At 40.2% G+C, this 18,586-nt stretch overlaps 1 protein-coding gene across 1 annotated transcript; it reads right to left on the reverse strand.

Annotated features, from left to right (window-relative positions):
• Positions 1-8,687: 8,687 nt before the first annotated feature.
• Positions 8,688-18,083, reverse strand: LOC139418639 (transcriptional activator protein Pur-alpha-like). The gene is made up of 2 exons (XM_071168251.1): positions 17,991-18,083; positions 8,688-11,800 (listed from the first exon to the last, which is right to left on the reverse strand). The coding sequence occupies exon 2, from the start codon at positions 11,721-11,723 to the stop codon at positions 10,866-10,868; it is 858 nt and encodes a 285-aa protein (XP_071024352.1). The 5' UTR covers positions 11,724-11,800; positions 17,991-18,083; the 3' UTR covers positions 8,688-10,865.
• Positions 18,084-18,586: the final 503 nt, after the last annotated feature.

Consider the following 18,586-nt stretch of genomic DNA (forward strand, 5'->3'; position numbering starts at 1 on the left):
TCTATGAGTTTTATGAGTCATACTGTGGCCTTCTATAAGATAGCCCTATGGGGTATAGTTGGGATCATCATTAAATTACACAATGTACAGTGCATTCGGAAACTATTCAGACCCCTTGAGTTTTTCCACATTTTGTTACATTACAGCCTTATTCTAAAATTGATGAAGCACATTTTTCCCTCATCAATCTACACACAATACCTCATAATTACAGAGCAAAAAAACAGACATACCTTATTTACGTACGTTTTCAGAACCTTTGCTGTGAGACTCGAAACTGAGCTCAGGTGCATCTTTTTTTCCATTGATCATCCTTGAGATGTTTCTTCAACTTCATTGGAGTCCACCTGTGGTAAATTCAATTGATTGGACATGATTTGGAAAGGCACACACCTGTCTATGTAAGGTCCCACAGTTGACAGTGCAAGTCAGAGCAAAAACCAAGCCATGAGGTTGAAGGAATTGTCCGTAGAGCTCCGAGACAGGATTGTGTCGATGCACAGATCTGGGGAAGGGTACCAAAACATTTCTGCAGCATTGAAGGTCCTCAAGAACACAGTGGCCTCCATCATTTTTAAATGGAAGAAGTTTGGAACCACCAAGACTCTTCCAAGAGCTGGCTGCCCGGCCAACCTGAGCGATCGGGGGAGAAGGGCCGTGTTTAGGGAGGTTACCAAGAACCTGATGGTCACTCTGACAGAGCTCTAGTGTTCCTATCTGGAGATGGGAGAACCTTCCAGAAGGACAACCATCTCTGCAGCACTCCACCAATCAGGCCTTTATGATAGTGGCCAGACGGAAGCCACTCTTCAGTAAAAGGCACATGACAGGCCGCTTGAAGTTTGCCAAAAGACACCTAAAGGACTCTCGGACTATGAGAAACAAGATTCTCTGGTCTGTTGAAACCAAGATTGAAATCTTGGGCCTGAATGCCAAGTGTCACGTCTGGAGGAAGCCTGGCACCATCCCTATGGTGATGCATGGTGGTGGCAGCATCATGCTGTGGGAATGTTTTTCAGCGGCAGGGACTGAGGGACTAGTCAGGATCGAGTGGCAGATGAACGGAGCAAAGTACAGAGAGATCTTTGATGAAAACCTGCTCCAGAGCTCTCAGGACCTCAGACTGGTGTAAAGTTTCACCTTCCAATAGGACAACGAACATAAGCGCACAACCAAAACAACGCAGAAGTGGCTTTGGGACAAGTCTCAATGACCTTGAGTGGCCCAGCCAGAGCCCGGACTTGAACCCGATCTGATATCTCTGGAGAGACCTGGAAATAGCTGTGCAGCAACGCTCCTCATCCAACCTGACAGAGCTTGAGAGGATTTGCAGAGAAGAATGGGAAAATCTCCCCAAATACATGTGTGCGAAGCTTGTAGCATACACAATAAGACTTGAGGCTGTAATCGCTGCCAAAGATGCTTTAACAAAGTACTGAGTAAAGGGTCTGAAGACTTATGTAAATGTGATTTTTCAGTTTTTTATATTGAATGATTTTGCAAACATTTCTAAACCTGTTTTTGCTTTGTCGTTATGGGGAAATGTGTGTAGATTGATGAGGGGGAAAAAACAATTCAATTAGTTTTTAAAATAAGGCTCTAATACAATGTGGAAAAAGTTAAGGGGTCTGAATACTTTCCGAATGCACTGTACATGGGACAATATTTTAAATGGTTAATAGCTCCAAATTTGTATGACTTAACCTCAAACCCACTATAAACTATAGAAATCCATATACAAATATTAATAACCGTTTAATTAGACAACTAACTGAAAATACTGTCCCATTTACATTATATATTGCCCCAGGGATATGCTATCCAACGTCAAACCAATTTTGCCACAGTCGCACACCAGCAGGCTGAAGCTAATTGGCAAAATAGGTTGGTTAGCACTAGCTAGCCTAGGAGACTTAGAGACACAATATCTGATTAGACTGATTTTAAGTGATCTAGAAGGGTAGTGACTGTAACTCTGCACTCTTTTGGCAGAGTGGATGTACAAAATTCTTGCCACGTGTGAACACACAAACAGCCACGTTAAAATGTTTGTCAAAAACCTATTGAAAAAGTGACAATTGGCAAGACTATTACTGACAAAGGAGACCCAGAAAAAACTAACTAACTGAAAAACATTTTTCATTTCAGTTGGCTAAAATGAGAAGAGATTCTGGACAAGAGTTTTTGGAGAGAATGAGAACTTTTCAATGATAAGCACAATTATACTGAAGAAAATATTAATGCAACATATAAAGTGTTGGTCCCATGTTTGATGAGCTCAAATAAAAGATCCCAGAAATGTTCCATATGCACGAAAAGCTCTTTAAAATGTTATGCACAAATTTGTTTACATCCCTTTACATTTCTCATTTGCCAAGATAATCCATCCACCTGACAGATGTGGTATATCAAGAAGCTGATTAAGCAGCATGATCATTACACAGGTGCACCTTGTACTGGGGACAATAAAAGGCCACTCTAAAATGTGCAGTTTTGTCACACAACACAATGCCACAGATGTCTCAAGTTTAGAGGGAGCATGCTGCAGGAATGTCCTCCAGAGCCATTGCCAGAGAATTGATTGTTCATTTCTCTACCAGAAGCCTCCTCCAAAGTCGTTTTAGAGAATTTGGCAGTACATCCAACTGGCCTCACAACCTCAGACCATGTGTATGGCGTTGTGTAGGCGAGCAGTTTGCTGATGTCAATGTTGTGAACAGAATGCCCCTTGGTGGCGGTCGGGTTATGGCATGGGCAGGCATAAACTATGGACAACGAACACAATTGCATTTTATCTATGGCAATTTGAATGCACAAATACACCGTGATGAGATCCTGAGGCCCATTGTGAGGCCTATTTTGCATTTTGCATATCTGTATTCCCAGTCATGTGAAATCCATAGATTAGGGCCTAATTTATTTATTTCAATTGACTGATTTCCTCATGAATTGTTACTCAGTAAAATCAATGAAATTGTTGCATGTTTTTGTTCAATATATTATACAAATTGTAATTCGTAACATGTCAGACGAAATGGGTGATGAATATCCACAAATTAATACATACCATACCAAACGTAACATATCATAGTAAATGGAGTGTATCGGATTTATGTGCAGGTTGAGACCAGGTTGGTTAGATACACTTTTCATAGCCAGGTTCTGTAGCCAAAGTAGTATTCTCCCTCTTTTCCTCCGAGACAACTATTGGGCAAAAACTGGTTGAATCAGCTTTGTTTCCACATAATTTCAACCCCCAAAATACACGTGTTAGCGTTGAATCAACGTGGAGTACTGATTGGATTAGCAAAAGTCATCAATTTAAGGGAATTGTGTCATTTTTTTTCACCCAACTTTTAAACTATATTCAATGACATGGTGACATTTTTGTTGATTTCTCGTTGAATTCACGTTAGTTGACAACTCAACCAAATGTAAATCAAAACTAGATGTTGAACTGATGTCTGTGCCCAGTGGTTAGCCATTACTGTTCAAAAGATATGACCCACAATACCGGCGCTATACGTTTTTTTCTTTCTACCGTGCATTAGTGTGCCACATTTTACATACAAAAAGTATATCGCTGGCCATTCAAAGACTAGGCTAACTTGCGGTCAGTTTGTTAAGGCTACACCTTGTTCAGTCATGTTACCTCATTAGCTAGCGATAGTTAATAATCTGGGGCGCGTTCAGCAGGAAGCAACGTTGTGGAACGTCCAGATAGAAATGTGCTGTGTAGAACAAACATACCTCTGCCATTTTAAATAAGGAATAATGTTGGCTCTATTCATGGCTTTCTATCTGCAACGTTCGAGAACGTTTTGCAACTGAACGTGGCTACGCCAATATTAACAGTAGCCTGCCTATATGAAAACATTTGGTGGCATAAAAAGGAAAACAAACTATTTATTTATTTATTTATTTATTATTTATTTATCCCTCGTGCTACAACACCATATCTGACTGGGTAAATAACATTATTTTGAGTTAATGTGACTCACACAGGACTCGAGCACTGGGGCTCGGACTTCAGCCAGAGGGACTCGTTATTCGAACATTGGACTTGGACTCTGACTCGAGCACAGGGGACTTGGGACTCGATTCGGACTCGAGGTACAGAGATTCGACTACATCACTGGGCGAAACAGTCATTGACGTTTTCATGTGAATATTCTAAAATCAGCATAAAGAAAATATATGCATTTTCCCACCAGTGGTGTTTCCACCAATCGGACTTGTTACAGATCAAAGGCAGTGCGTGATGACGTGTTACACACGAAATGTACTTTTCCGTTTAAGTTTTCATGTACCAAATGCAAATCTAAAGTCTGTTTCCATCCCATTTTCAACTCTACTGATAGTTTTGTCACAAAAACTGTTGTGTTAAATAGCAAATGTGCCCATTCTGGTTTTGGCACCTGCGCTCTAGCCAACACCATATACAGTGCGGGTAGGCTGTGAGGGTAGGATAGTCTACATGATAATATTTGCATTTGTCAAACAGCAGTCAAGCATCAATCATCATGTCACCAGAATAAGACATTCGATATTTATTTGAAAAGGAACATCGAACTTCTCTCTTTGCACTTTCACCACCCTGTGAAGTCCATCATAACTTGTCATCTGTAGCCTAATAAACTGCATGGTTTCCCGAGTAACAGTGTGAGGACCATATCATGTTTGCCTCCAAGTTTACTTCCATATGATGGTTATTATATCAATATTTGCGCATAAATGCGTTTCCACCGCCATTTCTCGCATAATTAATTTTACCAACACAAGATTCAGCCATGTCGAATGTACAAATGCATTTATAAACCAAGATGCAAACCAAATGCATTTATAAAATTGTACCGAGACTTCCTGTTTCCATCACAGCTGTCAATATTTTTTTTGTTATATGTCTTGTCTCTCTCGCTCGCGCTCTCTCTCGCTCTCTCAATTCAAGGGGCTTTATTGGCATGGGAAACATGTGTTAACATTACCAAAGCAAGTGATGTAGATAATATACATGGCCAGATAATCCTGGCCATGTTTCAATCCAACATTTTTATGTGAGTAAAGTACATATATATATTTTTTTATTCACTTCAGGCCTGATGGAAAACAGAAAATGTGTCATTAAACTTTCCAAATGTCGACAAAACAAAACGGTGGGATCTTTTTTGTGATGGTAAAACTAATTATGCGACAAATGGAGGTGGAAGCACTTATGCACAAATATCGATATAATAACCATCATATCGAAGTTAACTTGGAGTCACGCGATGACATGTTGTGTGGTCCTCCCGCTACGACTCGGGAAAGCATGCGGTTTATTAGGCAGATGAACCAAATTATGAATTGAATAACAGGGTGGTGAAAGTGCAAGCAACTTGATAAGCTTGATGCACCTTTCCAATAAATATCGAAGGTATTATTCTGGTGACATGATGATTGATGCTTGGCTGCCGTTTGACAAATTCAGTTAATCTAGCTGTTTTGTCCATATTAATCTCGTCATGTAAACAATTACCTCGCAGTATCTGGAGTTTTTGGCTAAAGCGCACGTGCCAATACCAGAGTGGACCCATTTGCTATATAACGCAATTTTTTGTTTTTGACAAAACCATCAGTAGAGTTGAGAATCCGATGGAAACCCATTTAACTTCTATTTTGTATTCAACACATGGGAATTCAACTGCAAAAGTTATTTTTATGTGCCCTACGTCATCACGCACAGACTTATCCTCAACAAGTCAATTTGATGGAAACACATCTCTGGTAGGAAAATGCTGATATTTTAGAATATTTGCATGAAAATCTGTTGCCAATTGGATGGAAACATAGCTACTGTTTGTCATATTTCTGCTGTTGGGAAGAGAATAGGATATATTATTATAGGAATTATAGTTAATATGTTGGTAAGACAAGGTAAAGTATGTTTGTGCACATGGAATTCAGTGATTTATGTTTACTATAGGTTAATGAGGGAATACAAATGTAATGTGAATAAAATGAAAGGGCATTTAGTTGATGCAAATGACTAAATTATTATTCAAATGACAAATGTGACTAAGAATGAATGATATTTTAGTCAAAATGACTAAGACAAAATCTAAAAAACAGTGCCAAAATTAACACTATTCTATAGCTACCAAAATGGCTGCGCTGCATGTTGGCTTGAAAACAGCACCCCCTGTCAGGCATCTAGGGTTAATACATATAATTTGTTACGACACATCCTCTCACCTTGCGATTGCATTTCGATTGGACCATTTCATTCACCATTATTTCCGCTCATATGAAAGTTAAATTCCAATTGTTTCCAAAACCGTATCGCAAGCGAGGCATATTTGCGTTAAGACTGAGCGTTTGGGCAGCATTGGTTCATTTCCCTCACCCAGCAAAAAGGGACGTGGAATGACTATTTTTGATGCAGTTGAATTTGAGTTATGATAAGGGCAAGGCTTTGCAATTCATCTACAATTTCCATTTGTCCTTATGATATTGTAGGAAATGTGGAGGTAGCCAGATTGGGAGTTGCACCCGGGCAGGTCCATGTGGCTGTGAGTCCGACAGCTTAAACATTAAACATAGAGGCTCTGGCCTCTTGTCTTTTCGAGGTCACTGCTGTACTGAGCATGTCTCCACAAGTCCATCGTGCTGTCCCGATGGGACACTTCAATGGCCTCCTTGCACTTCTGATACCAATTGGTTCAAAAGAGTGAGTCACCAGACACGAGATATGAAGATTGTGGATTGGTTAGATAGAGACACATGCTGGCCAAAAGCTGACTAGTGCCAGCACAACATACAACATGTATTACTCTGTAGTATACTGCAGTAGACTTGAATGAATTTGTCATCGTAAGAATCATATATATTGCCACTGTAGCAGTGCTGAGTTAGCCCTCCTAAAAGTAGGCCACATGGCCAATTTGGGTCTATGAATAATGAATTTGACTAAACATACTGGGCAGGCAATGTAAATGCATACCTGTACCAGTGCAGGCTGCTGAAGGCAGGACAACTCATAATAATGGCTGGAACGGAGCGAATGGCCTCAAACACGTGGAAACTGTGTGTTGGTGTATTTGATACCATTCCATTAATTTCACTCCAGCCATTACCACAAGCCCATCCTCCCCAATTAAGGTGCTACCAACCTCCTGTGACCCGTACCTTTCTTTGCATTATATTTCAACGTTCACATTGCCTTTGCATCTTAAATAGCAGGTCTCCTTCTTTTCTAACACCAGCCAGAAAGGAATGTGCTTGACCTTCGAGCTCGGATGTCCATGGGTAGCCTGCGTCAAATGCGAACATACACAAGTAGTGAAGATCTTGAACAAACCGTCTTAAACACTGGGGATTGTAAAAGAGTAATCATAACCTTGTGATGCCCTTTCTTTTGAAGTGGTGTTTTATAATACATAATCATTGCTAGTCCTGAAGCTTCTCATAACTCTAAAAATATGAAATCAGTAGCATATTTTAGTCTCTCCACTGGCAGTGCAGGTGGTGGTTGCTCTAGTAGTCCAGCAGTGACAAACATCTATAGATTTATGCACCCTTTGGACTTCAAATCGCACATTGATGTCAATGGGAGGTCCGCACGCACATTTGAGTTATATGCAGACTGTTAGGGCTTTGACATACAGTATTTGCAGTCAAATCAGGTGGTTACAGTGTGAAGCTGTGAGCTCATGACATGGGAAACATAAGACCCAACGAGCTGCCTCACACAAGGTGGTAGAACGCTGAGCTGTGAGTGTTAGTGTCTAAGCCCTTGTTTGGCAAAACTAAAAAAGACAGAATCCTTCTAGGATCAAACACAAAAGTGCATATCAAAAAAAGCACTGCCGACCATATAACCAATTTGGACATAGTAAGTCAATAAATCACAAACATGAAATAGGCGACATGATACAGTATTATCTGATGGAAGAGCTGTAGTGTTTCTGGAGGTTACCAATATCCATAACCCAAATAGACAGCGAGTAAAAAAAAAGAACTGCCCAGTTTGGCAGTCCTACGTTGCTATCTTACAGGAGAGAACATCCTGAGGAAAAAGCACATACATCTTCAAGATACATTTGTCCGATGTGGGTGGATTAAAAATGTCTTAAAAACTGTATTCAAATGGGTAAAAATGTACATAAAATGATATTCCATGCATCACCACCGAATGAGTTAAACCCATAATCCTCTTTAAAAAAGGGAAGCAACGTAAGAGAGAAGAAAAATATCATTTCTACCAAATTATTGGTCAGACATTCCATCCAGTTAGGAAAGCAATGTGCTACAAACAACCGCTGAAGACAGGAGATAACCACACACCTTCATAAGTATCGTACTGGTACCAAAGCACCATTTTAAAGCAAATCAGGAAACATGGCTGCATGCTACTTCTCCTTTTCACCCAAACTCAACATATATTCTCAGCCCCTACAACCAGCTCAGGCCATCACTTCACTCTTCCCAAGCCAGAGGGAGAGATGATAGAGGCCCATGAGACAGACAACACTATTCCTCATCCTTAGCATGTTAGTTAGTGTGAATGTTATGGCGTTGGTTGTGCCCCTCATCGGGCAGAGTTAAGCTTTGCTTTGCTAAGATTGATTTCTCCTCCCAGACTTTTAAGTGCAGATAAAGGCATGTAAAACCTTGAAGAGAAATAAACATGGAATTCAGCCACATGCTTTCAAATATTAATCATATATTTAATTGATATACATATATTGCCACCATTGGCACATAGGATATTGCACACAGTAATGAAATGTTGCACTGAAAATAAAAAATAAAATATCCTCTGTGAGCAGAAAAAAACATTCAAAATTACAAATAATGTGGAATAACATTGAAAAGTTCAAACTAAAAACTAAAACAAAATAAGACATGCTTACTACTCCCCTGTAATTGAGGTCTTTAGCAACTTACAAATTACACATTACTGCCCAAGTCGTAGAACTACACACAGAAAATATCACAAAGGGGGGCTCCAACAAGCGTTCTGAATCCAGTCCACAGTGATGTTTCCAATCAGCCACTGCTTTCCGCGACCACCTCACCGGGCTTGGGCCTGTGAAGAGCAGGTTCCTCCGCATCGTCTTCTAGGTGACCACCCCCTTCCATGCTTACATGTAGGCCGATACCTGGGCGGCTTGGGGACGGGAGAGGTTGGGGGGGGAAGGTCGCAGAAAACGCTTAGTAATCTGCCCCTTTACTTTAGGGTTCTTAGCGAACCCTTTAGCACCACGAGTTATGCTGTGGCATGGGGGGGGGGGGGGGCAATATATGGGGGGACAAAAGAAACCAAGTCATGATCCAAAGCACCAGGCCAGCATGTAAGCATGCGGGGTGTGTAAGGCACCGGGTTGTTTATATGTTGAAGAGGACGCACCCATTTGGGTATCAGTAATACCAGTAGCTCCAACCAGGGGGGCTCAAAGATAGTTAGGCCTGCTGCTTTTCACTCCATTCAATCTGCCAAGTGATCTTTTCACGGAATACTAAGGTCAATTTGTCATGGTCTGATTATTGTCCGTTTCTTTGGAAACAACTAACACGGCTTATAAAACTCGATGAGATATCCAGAGTCATACCAGCATTCAAGCTAAAGAGTTGAGCATTGGCAGGGATGAAAACCAGCTTGGAGAGAGGTCCTTGAGCCACTATGTTGGAAAACCAACATTCGGCGTTGTACAGGTAAACATGCAGCAATAACACTCATTGGCACCTTGGCATCCTATTGGTTGACTGATATTTTCTGTTCCTTTTGTGAGTCAAATTCCCCAAACAGAAAACCTCTGTTCCATAAGTGCTGACATTGACGTACATTTCAGATTCACAAAACCATGCTTTACTTTTTCGTCTTAGCACTCAATAGACCATGAAGCCAATTCGGCGGTGCTAGCAGGGTTGAGTGCTCTATATTACACATGTGCTGTTCTCGAGCACTTGTCATGTCATTTGCTGCATGTTGTCACTGCACTTAATCTAAGACAAGTACCTTTTTTTTTATATATATATTTTTTTTAAACACACCGCATGACAACGAGACACAAAGGTAGTCTATAGTGTACCAATCCGCATGACAACAATTTCAATTTCAAATAGAAGTTACAACAGTAATAATCCTTTTGAAGGTATTCATGTCGAGTTCCATTGACCAGTTCAATGTGTTCCGAGTTTGATGCAATGCATTGCACAAAAGAGTGACCACTTTTCCCTTGCATGACATTGCCTCTGTACCTTTTTCAGACTGCATGACATCGAAACAAAATTCCTATGCAGGCCTAGCCCTCATACATGTATGATTTGTGTAAACACATCTCTACTCACAGGTAAAGGTAAATAGGGTGGCAAGTACACAATGACAACCCTTTAAAAAGGTTAAAAAAAGGGTTTTACATTTTGGTTAAAAAATAAAAACAACTAAAATATCTGATTTGTGCTGAAGTCATTAGCTCACATGAAAAGGACTTTCTATAACTCGGCAATAATTCCATTTGAAAATTGCAAACACTTTTTATAATAGCTTTAACGTGTACAAAAGTTATTGGTTAATAAGGGAAATAAACACTCAGTTCTTTATCATCTGTCATCAAGTAGGAAACACGGTTCATATATAATGTTATTACTTTGTTTAGCAGCCGCTTACTGTATTAATGGTGGGTAAGTGGGTAACATCCAGCGATGGGTGACAACATGTCATAACTGTCAGTTTGTGTAGGTTTCTTTTTTGTGGGTGGTGCTCCCTTGGAGTTAAACAATTACAGTTAAATCTTTAGATCTCTTTCTTTTTACAGTAAAGTTTATTATAATTTCTCTTTTTGTTATTTTGATGACTTTTTTTGTGTGCATGTTTTTGCGCTATATCAATCCTCGTCCGCATCATCAGCATGCGTCTCCTCTTGCTGTTGCATCTCACATGCCCTTTTCTCCCGCTGTTTCTCTTGGATCTTCTTCATCTCCTCCGCGTATTTACAGAACGTATTCCCAAACTTGGACCACACTTTGTAGGGCACCGTGATAGAGTTGCGGTATGTTGGCTTCACCTCACTTACCCTCATGAACACTCCGTACTTATTGGAGCCCACGTCGAAGAAAAAGCGTTTGTTGTCCACTGTCAAGGAGGTCCCTTCGGGCAACTCCGCAGGTTCGTCATCTACTCCGTAGTCGTCAATGAGTTTAGCCAAAGCGTCACGAAACTCAATAAGTCCCTGGGCAGGAAGAGCAATCGTCTGGCCTTGCGTGGATCCCAAACCGGGCCCCCGGTTCACCGTCTGTCGAATCCTCAGAAACCGGCCTCTCTGGTTCTCTTTCAGATCCATGTAGTACTTCCGATTCTCCCGAACCAAGAATTCGCTTTTAAGTGCTCGCCTCGGCTCATCCTGTGCGATGTCCGGATTGCTAGGACCTAATTGGGCATAATGTTCGATGAAGTCCCCTAAGTAGTCACGGAACTCTACTGCCACTGACATGGAGAGAGTGAGGCGGCTCTTGTTTCCCCCGGCCCCGACTTCGGCTATCTTCAAGAAGCGGCCTTTTGCGTTCTGCTTCACGTCCAGGTAGAAACGTTTGTTTTGAATGTCAACCCGTTTCGACGCCAGCTCTTGCGTCTCGTGCTGCAGCCCGGAAGCCGAGCCCGCCCCTCCTGTCACTGGGTGCATGGAACCGACGCCCGGGCCCGTGGCTGCTCCTCCCTGCTCACTTCCACTGTCTCTGTCCGCCATGATGCTGCCTGCCTGCCTTCTCCCTCTGTCTACTGCAACCCCACAGTCAGCCAGCCACGCCACCACTCTCGCGAGATCTACACAGAGGGAAATACAAGAAGAATATCTACCTAGACGGCCTCAAAGTGGAAATTCTATATTATCCTTTAGGCCTAAATACAATCGTGGCGCATTAATACAGGAATAGACTATTTTCATCACCGTTTAAATGCACAGGCTATTCTGTGTAATGCAAGCTTACCACTTCAAAACTGAAATCGAAGTTATTATTTTTTACTATAAAATTGGATGAAGTGCAATCCAGAAGTGCAGTAATACTTCGTACTTTACTTGAATCGTCTGCGTAAAACATTACCGCGTAAAAATGGCTTACCTTTGCCAATGGAAAAACATTTAGCTCTATTATTCCTCAATAAGGGGTTATTACTAGGTTACGGCACTGTTTGGTATTGTCTGTTATGTTTGCGAATGTGTTGTGTGTATGCCTGGCTATGTTTTTATGATGAAATGGGAAAAGATGGTGTCAAAGCAGGGGTGAAATAAAAACTAAGAACTCTGTTTCCCACAAGCCATACATAGAATGCTGACAGTTTATGGTGGCTTCAATCCAGAGGCTCACATTCGAGGCAACATTTTACATTAGGCTACATGCATTAGGGTTGCACGTGCGGCGTGCAAATACCCTGCACCATCTATTATACTTAGCTATTGGGTTTCACACCAATTATATTTCACGTCTTGTTAGTCTATCCAATGTAGGCCTACTAATTGACCTTCACTGTTACCATCCGAAAGCCTCGATTCGGAAACCTGTGCCGCTTCTTTATTTCAAGTATTGTGAGAGAAACCCCCATTTGGAAACTAAATACAAGAACATTGTCTGCACAGGCACAGGTCGCTAATGGCCTAAAAGAAAGACCACGAATCCTACCGCTGCTAGGTTTAATAAAACGGTCTGTTGATTTAAGTGTCTCGGTTTGGCTTATTTATTTTCCTTTGTATGTACAGTTGTCCTTACCAACCTTTCCTGTTTCGACCTTGGGATGATATGATTCAATTTAAGCCTAGACAGACACGCAGTCATGGTGATAGGGTGAGTCTTTATTTCATACTCCTGTCTATGTAGTCTACTTAGAGGACCGTTACCATTCGTTTTCGTTAGGCCTACCAAATAGAGAGCAGGCCTACCAAATAGAGAGCAGGTCTACCAAATAGAGTATTTGTTAGGCCTACTAGAATATGGGCTACATGTCATGATTGTGCACTTTTGTGATACATACTCGATTCTCAGATCCTTAGGCCTAGGTCTACATTGATCTGATGATTTTTTGGGGGGTAAATTAAAGCCAATTATCTTGATTGAATACGAAAATAATAGGTCTGATCTCACGAGCTCCAAACTGCACAAATCACTTCGTTCATTTTGTTTATATTTTAATTCAACTTAACATGTCAAATTTACATATTTAAATATGATAATTGACATTACAACATTATTTTTAATTTTTTTGAATGGAAGTACTTAAACTGGTAGACAAAAACTAGATATGTAGGCCTATAGCCTATTAATTAGCTTATTATTATCCTCGTCGTAAAATTAAATCCATCCGTCCAAATGAACAGCCTTCAGAATTGTGTTTTTCGGATGTTATCCAAATAACGCATCTATTTACAGGCTAATTGTCTTCTAACTTTTGGGAATTAAAAAATGTGCAATTATATCTAGTCCATCGTTAGCCTATGTAAAATAGCATGTTTTTTTGAAACAAAAGTAACAATATGTCGTGTGTAATCGAATAAAAATGTTTAATCCTACATAATTATGTTTGCTGAATAATGTTATTTTCTATTGTATTTCAACTTTAAATGTACGTTCCTTTTTAATGGATGCATCATTGGTGAAAAATAGCTATTGCCATTGTCAACGTGTAAGGGAAGTGTTAAACTGTGTATTTGTCCCCCCCGAAAATGCTAAAGTAATAGCGATTATCGTTGCAATAAAATTAACGTGCATAGAAGAACACGCATACAAATAAGTGTAACTATTATGGGACAAAAACAATTGGAAGGAATTAAATTGATTGATATATAAGATGCTAATTTGATTGTTAAGTTCCTTCTTATTCAGATGTAATTTAATACGTTAATATATGACCACGCGTATCTTCGTTTGATATGCAGGATGTTGATGTTCACCCGAGGAAGGAGGAAATTGCAAATATGGTGTCTCATGCGCTGGCTTTATTCCCTCTTTCAGGCCTATGGAACTACCGAAAATCTATCAAGAAATAAACAGATTCAATACTTCCATTTTCTAGTCTAGCCCACATGCAGGCCATCGAATGATATACATTGATCGTTCCGGAAATGATCATTTTGGCAATACATACCTGAATGCCAGTGGGAACTATAGGCCTGTAGCCTACTCTGACACAATTCATTTGAAAACTGAAACCTGGGTGTCTGAGCACTGTAGACCTATTGTCAACGAGAGAAATATTTTCATTTTAAAAGTGACGTTGACACGAGCGGTAGATGCACCTTAATGTAGCCGATTTGTAATGGTTTAGTTAACAAAAATGATTGCAGTTGCTTCGCTGGTCTTGTGTCATCACAGTGAAAAGAGTATTATTCCTGAATAGATTTTGCTTTAAAGTGTTTTTCATTTGGCTTCATACAGCCCAAATACATTGGTTATTTTTTTCCACATTGCTGGACAGATTTTGTGTAACTATTCATTTATTTGTGAAAGTGGAAAATAGCCCTATTAAATGAAAATTGTCACTGTTGCTCGAGAAAGGTAAGAGTATATTACGGGACATTTGTTGGAAAAAAATTGATAGGCCTATCTGAGACACCAAGTTTAGCCTACAAATTGTTTACAAATGTGTCAACAAGACTCAAAGGTCTAAGTGAAAGGTGATATTGTATACGTTCAATGTTTTAAGAAGTGGACCGAAGGGAAACTTATATCGAAAAGGAAACGGTCATGATGTTGCTGAAAAACACTGTTGTATTGCTTCATTCTCATTTGCAACTTAATAGGACCCAGAAAACGTTCGTAGAGAACTGCTCCGATCTATAGGCAAGTTATATAACAACAATATAATTCCATGGATGTATGATCGTGTCTAGCTTCTCTCTCCATCGTCCATCAGTGCAGAGGCCTGATGAGAATTTGGTCACAGCATTTTTTATTTATTGTATGTGATTCTATCCTTCGACTAAGTTATCCCACTGCCTCGTTTGGGATTCACACATCAGACTATGTTGTGCTAAGGTAAGATGAAAATGTGTAGCTGATTTTTGTACTGAGCCAACAAGAGTTTAAGAACATTCAGGTTTTATTTATTTTCCCCTAAGTTTGTATTTTGTGCATCCTCCTTTGGCATGGCAGCTTTTTCCTCTCTCTCTCACACACACACACACACACACACACACACTCTTCTTGAAGTATTAGGTTGGTGTTCTACTTCCACTTGTCATAAGAATGTTCTCATGGGCGAAATTATTTTTCTTAACTTGTCTTCTTCATGAGTCCAAAGATGTTGAACTGTATTGGACAAGAACATTGGTTCAATGGTCCCTTGATATGTTATTATTTGGATTCATGCTTTTGACCATCCCCACAACAGGATGACTTATCTTCATGGGCACAAGGGTGAAAGAAGCAGAAAAACACAGAAAACAGATCCACCTCTGAAAATAGAGGAATGTTCTGCCTTTTCTCACTCAGTAGCAAATATTATACTAATTAAGTCTGAAGGCGATATACATGCATGTTTCATGAAGTAAAACATCTCTAAAATGCAGTTTGAAAAGTTTGTCCCACCTTCCCTGGAGTCACATTTGCATTTTCATATGCTGGCATATGTACGTTTTATTTTGTGTGTTCGTTTTGGATCATTTGTCGATATTAGAGAAGGTAATGATCAGTTCATACACATTCTTTGATCTTTTGGCTCATTTGGCCCAGGATGCTTATTCCAAAACACACACGATCAAAAGCAAAGTTTGAATACTCTAGAACAAGCGGTACTCAACTCTCACCCTACGAGGTCCGGAGCCTGCTGGTTTTCTGTTCTACCTGATAGTGAATTGCACCCAGATGGTGAACCAGGTCTTAACCAGTCCCTGATTAGGAGGTGAACAATGGGGGAAAAGCAGTTGAACTGGCTTCAAGGTCCAGAGTTGAGTTTGAGGGCTCTAGAACATGTCCAGCGATCTCATAAAACACTTCAAAAAGGTGTCATGTCAGTAAAAGGATTGCCAAAGGATGATGCAGAAAACACTGACTAGGCTACAGGGCTGTGAATCCATGTGACAACATTGTCATTTCTGGAGGTAAAATAGCCTGTTTGTTGTAGAGGTAACCTAAGCTACACTCTTAAAAGAAAGGGTTCCAAAACAGTTATTCGTCTGTCCCCATATGAGAACCCTTTTTGGTTCCATGTAGAGCCATTTTGGGTTCCATGTAGAGCCCTCTGTGGAAAGGGTTCTACTTGGAACCATAAATGGTTCTTCGAAGGGCAAATCCATTTGAATTGAAGCACTTTTTTGTCACCATCCTTTTTGATTTAAACACAACTCTCCATACATGTTTGCCCATCGAAGAAGTGGTTTGAATGTGACTTTGTAGACCTTACGGTCATGACATTCAGGAAATAAAGGTGCTCATAGTTGACCCATTTTGCATATCTCATGCACCATACCATGAGACATCCATATCTTCCTCACTGGAAAAGATAAACAGTTGAGTTTTGATATCATTTAAAAGCTTACAAACAGTGCTGTCAAAATATGTAATAATTTCTAGATTAATTTTTTTATTCGTACATTTTTAACATTTTTAAAGTAAATTATCTAAAAACGTGTAAAGGCAGATCTTTTTCATATTCACATACGTTTTAGCTTAGAGCCTACTTTACATCCTCTGAGGATTTTGTGTTCCCGCCATCTGTTGGGACTCAACATGCTCTTGAATACATTTCAAATCATAGAAATAGGTCCCTTCTATGAATTCTCTCTCTTCAGACCACTGAATTTAGCATGTAAGTTACACTATTAAGATGTAAATTGTGTTGAAATGTTTACTTCTAATTACTACCATAAATATTGGCCGCTGGTCCACCCACGTTGAATGTCAACATAGAATAGACATTACCATTTATTATCTATATTTATATTATTTGAATAGGTTTCCCATGGAGGACTGACGGTATAATTTAAAACAGATATTCCCATTCAGGTCAACATTCTCTGATGTGTGGACCGTCAACCATCTTCGTGGTACCATTTGAAAGTTGACAGTTCAATGTTATTCAAATTTTAATTCATTTATCAGCCAAAACATGACACCCACCCTTAAACGGTGGCGGGCACAACACAAAACCTCAGAATGGTGTAAAATAGGCTCTAAGCTACAACATAAACGAATATTTACGAGTTCTTAGATGGGTCAAATTGACGTGAAAGGTAAAATGTAAAAAAATTCACATTTTCTATTAAACTTTTTTCCTCGAAATAATAAAGTTTAACAACCCTGTATGTAAGCCTTTAAATTATATACATCTCAACTATTTATATTTTCCAGTGATGAAGACATGGATGCCTCTTCCCACTGGGCACACTCAAGGTGGGGATCAACGTTGTTTACACGTCATTTCAATGAAATTACGTTGAATTGACGTCTGTGCCCATTGGGATGGGATGGTATGGTTGGGTATGCAAAACAGGTCAACTTTGAGCACCTTTATCTCTTGAATGTTTTGGCATTCAGGTAACTTTCTGAGCCCTTCTACAGTGTATGGAAGGGTTTGTTCAAACCAAAAGGGGTGCTGTCAAAAAGTGATTCAATTCAAAAGAATTTACCACAAAGGGTTCTCCTTTGGGTACAGCCGAAGAACCATTTTAGGTGCTAGATATCACCTTCTCTTCTAAGAATGTATGACTCAAACCCGAGGTGCGCTATGTAAGTTGTCAGTCTCCATAGGCTTCTGCAGACATGTCTTATACGATGCTGTCGATTCACTGCAGTGCCGGTAGTCAACATGGCTTGATTGGCAACACTTTCGATATGATCGGAAACCTCGTCCATCATGTTAAGGCTGCCGAATGTCCACTGCTGAGGGGAATCGCTTGCAAACCGAGGGCACCGATTAAGTGAGATGATTGCAGTAATGAACCCAATGACATGTAAATAAACCCGACGTCCTCTTCCCATCGTCACAGACCTATTAACGTGCAACAAGGACAGGCATATCTTACCCCGCTTAGTCTGCAGGCAGAGCGCCTGAACAGCTTCGGCGTAGTCTCGTAGCAGACAGACACGAACAATTAAAAGGTGAATAACTCCTTGTAGTCCTACTGTCAACACTATACAGTGGTGCTGCCTCACTGATTCGCCGCTTCACAAGATGGAAAGAAACAGCGAGTCGTGGCATGGAGAGGGACGCACGTAGCCTACAAGTTTAACGCCGCACGCTTGTCCTATGATGTCAGCACGCTCAGTTACTGGGTGAACTGCAAGAGGCGTGCGCCTCGCACTGTTTTTCTTTAGAAATTGCAGTTTAAGATTTCTCAAACCCGCTAATACTTTCTCGACACATGTCTGAAGAGAACCACAAGCTGGTGTTGCTTCTTATACCAAATCGATCCCTCCACTTCAAAAGGCATTTAGTCCTTAGGTCAGTTTAATCGGAAACAATACACATCGTAAATCATTGAACACACCTTTTTAATTAATTGTACACATTTGTATGATTTGAAAACCTTGTAGGCCTAGATGTGTAATTTGCTCTTCTGGGGTAAAATAAAGGATGGTATCGTAAGTTGGGGGTGAGGTTGTAGGTTCTCTTTAGTTG

Source organism: Oncorhynchus clarkii, chromosome 10 (genome assembly GCF_045791955.1).
Source record: "Oncorhynchus clarkii lewisi isolate Uvic-CL-2024 chromosome 10, UVic_Ocla_1.0, whole genome shotgun sequence".
In the NCBI taxonomy this organism is placed as follows: Eukaryota; Metazoa; Chordata; class Actinopteri; order Salmoniformes; family Salmonidae; genus Oncorhynchus; species Oncorhynchus clarkii.